Here is a 2,500-nt window from a genome sequence, read left to right on the forward strand (position 1 = left end):
TTGTCTTCTGCCGCTGCTCTTTGCGTCTTCCCTTCTCTCTCTCTCTCTTTCTCCTTCCTTTTCTCCCCACGGGTGGAGACTTCAGCACGGATACGCGCCCCTACGTGAGCGCCGCCTACATTACCGGCCATTTTCCCCCTCCTTGATTGGATTGTTTGCCCATTATCTTACTCGTTGCATATATATAGATATATATATATACCCACACACATATATATATATATATATATCTGCATTGATTATTCTTGGTCTTTGGCTTTTATGCTGCTGCTGAGGACGCTACCGTTTTTTTTTCTCCCCGTCTCTGACTTACCGCGCATCAAGTTGCTGCAGCATCGACAGAGTCGACGGCACTACTGCCATACACGCACGCCTACCTACCCCACACAAGTCCCCACGTCCAGTCATGCCACGCCAAAACGAGCCAGGTGACGCTGAGCGCCGCGTCGAAGTCGACTCAGGCACAAAATACAATGTGGTGAAGCTAGATATGATGAACCAGCGTCCGATCAGCGAGGCACGTCGCTACGGCTTGTTGTCACTGGCCACCTTTGCCATGATCTGCGCCTCAACGTCCTACGCCTTCAACCTCTTCAGTGGGGTCCTGCAGAAGGAGTACAGCTACGATTCTCGTCAGATGTCCTCCATCAATACAGTGGGAATGGTGTTTGCCTACTTCTTGCTGCCTTACGGCACCGTGTACGACTACCTTGGCCCGCTACCAGTGTATATCCTTGCGTCTGTGCTCGCGCCACTGGGGCTGCTGCTGATGGGCCTCACGTTCCAGGGTGTGATTGCTGGCTCTGTAGTGCGGTTCTGTGTGTTCAACGCGCTGCTGAGTCTTGGCAGCCAGCTCTTCGACCTTGCGACAGTGGTGACAATGCTGAGCATCTTCCCGACGCGTCGCGCGTGGGTCGTCGCGCTGCTGAAGACGCTGATGGGACTGGGCTCTGCAATCATCGGGTCTATGCGCACGGGCTTTTTCCTGAATTCACCATCGAGCTACTTCTTCTTCCTGATGGGGTCGGTACTCGTGATCGGGGTGAGTTGCATTGCCGTGATGCGGCTGCCATCATACCACCTGACGGGTCACCAGCAGAGGCACCTGAGCGATGAACAGAAGGCTGCTCGCGGTGCGCGTGTCGCGGCGTACCTGACACAGGAGCCACCCATGTGGCGCTTCTACCTGAGTATTGCGGTGATCCTTATGCTTGTCGTGTATCTACCGACGACAAGCGCGCTGGCCGCGTTCACGGACGCTTCGAAAACGAAGCACAGCCTGCTTGCCTTCGCGATCGTGACAACTATCATCACATGTTGCTTTCTGCTGATGCTGGTGCCGTGCCCGTGGCTGGATCGCCTGACGATAAAGAGGTCAAAGGATGATGAATCAGCCGAGAATGCAGAGGTACTAACGGACATCGACTACATCGCGCCGCAGTATCAGACTACTTTCCTGCAGAGCTGCTGCACAGTGAGCCTGTGGTGCATTCTGTGGACGATATTCTGCGGCGTTGGTGCCGAATTCGTGATCATCTTTAACGCGTCGCCTATCTTCTCCGCCCTGACGAAGACCCACACCCTGGATACCACATTGTCTGCTCTGCTGACGGTGCTCAACGGTGCTGGCAGCGCACTGGGTCGCCTGGCCATGTCTGTGTTTGAGGCGTATACGCAGAAGCGCAAGGCGGAGGACCGTATGCCCATCACCGTCGCCTTCTTCGTGCCAACGACGCTGATTATAATCTCCATGGTGCTGTTCCTTGTGCTGCCGGGCCGCTCGCTGCTGATCGCTTTTTCGCTGGCGGCTGTTGGTAACGGTTTCTGCGCCAGCGTGTCCATTCTCGTGATCCGTACAATGTACGCCAAGGACCCTGCAAAGCACTATAACTTTGGCTTTAATGCGCTATGGATCGCTGCCATCCTGCTGAACCGCCTGCTGTACGGTGAGTGGATCGCGTCTCGGGCCGACAAGCAGGGCCACAAGGTGTGCGTTGGTCGCGAGTGTGTGCTGATGCCGCTGCTCGTTATGATTGGCATGAACCTGACAGCGCTTCTCTCGAATGTATACGTGCACATCCGCTATTCACGTTTCTCGCGCAAGGTGCTGACAGAGCGTTACCGTATTAAAGGGGAGGACGCCGCCGCGGTCACCTCGGAGCCGATCGACCCGGAGAAGGAGGCTGTGACTTGTGAAAAAAACGACATGCTGTACTCGAGCAGTAGCCTTCATGATTTCCTTGACGGCGCCGAACCGCAGCCAACACGCCGCGACTCGAGTTAACGAATATTTGCGTACGCGAGGGCGAGGGCACCCGTAGCGTCATCTGCAGCACCGTACTGCGTACCCAGTAGCGCTGCCTCCATTCTTCCCCCGTATCGTTCTCTTTCCTCTTATCTTCGCCCCACTTTATTTGGGGCTTCTATAAACTCGTTGACTACGTGGCTGTTTTTTGTTTGTTTGTTTGCTTTCGTTTTCTTCTATTTTACGACTCTTGAC

The 2,500-nt window shown here is 54.8% G+C and overlaps 1 protein-coding gene across 1 annotated transcript; it reads left to right on the forward strand.

Moving 5' to 3' along the window:
• Positions 1-556: 556 nt before the first annotated feature.
• Positions 557-2,284, forward strand: LBRM_11_0470 (hypothetical protein, conserved in leishmania; the record flags this gene model as incomplete). The annotated part of the gene is made up of 1 exon (XM_001562930.1): positions 557-2,284. The coding sequence occupies one exon, from the start codon at positions 557-559 to the stop codon at positions 2,282-2,284; it is 1,728 nt and encodes a 575-aa protein (XP_001562980.1).
• Between the last annotated feature and the right edge of the window lie 216 nt (positions 2,285-2,500).

The sequence above is a fragment of the Leishmania braziliensis genome, chromosome 11 (genome assembly GCF_000002845.2).
Source record: "Leishmania braziliensis MHOM/BR/75/M2904 complete genome, chromosome 11".
NCBI lineage: Eukaryota > Euglenozoa > Kinetoplastea > Trypanosomatida > Trypanosomatidae > Leishmania > Leishmania braziliensis.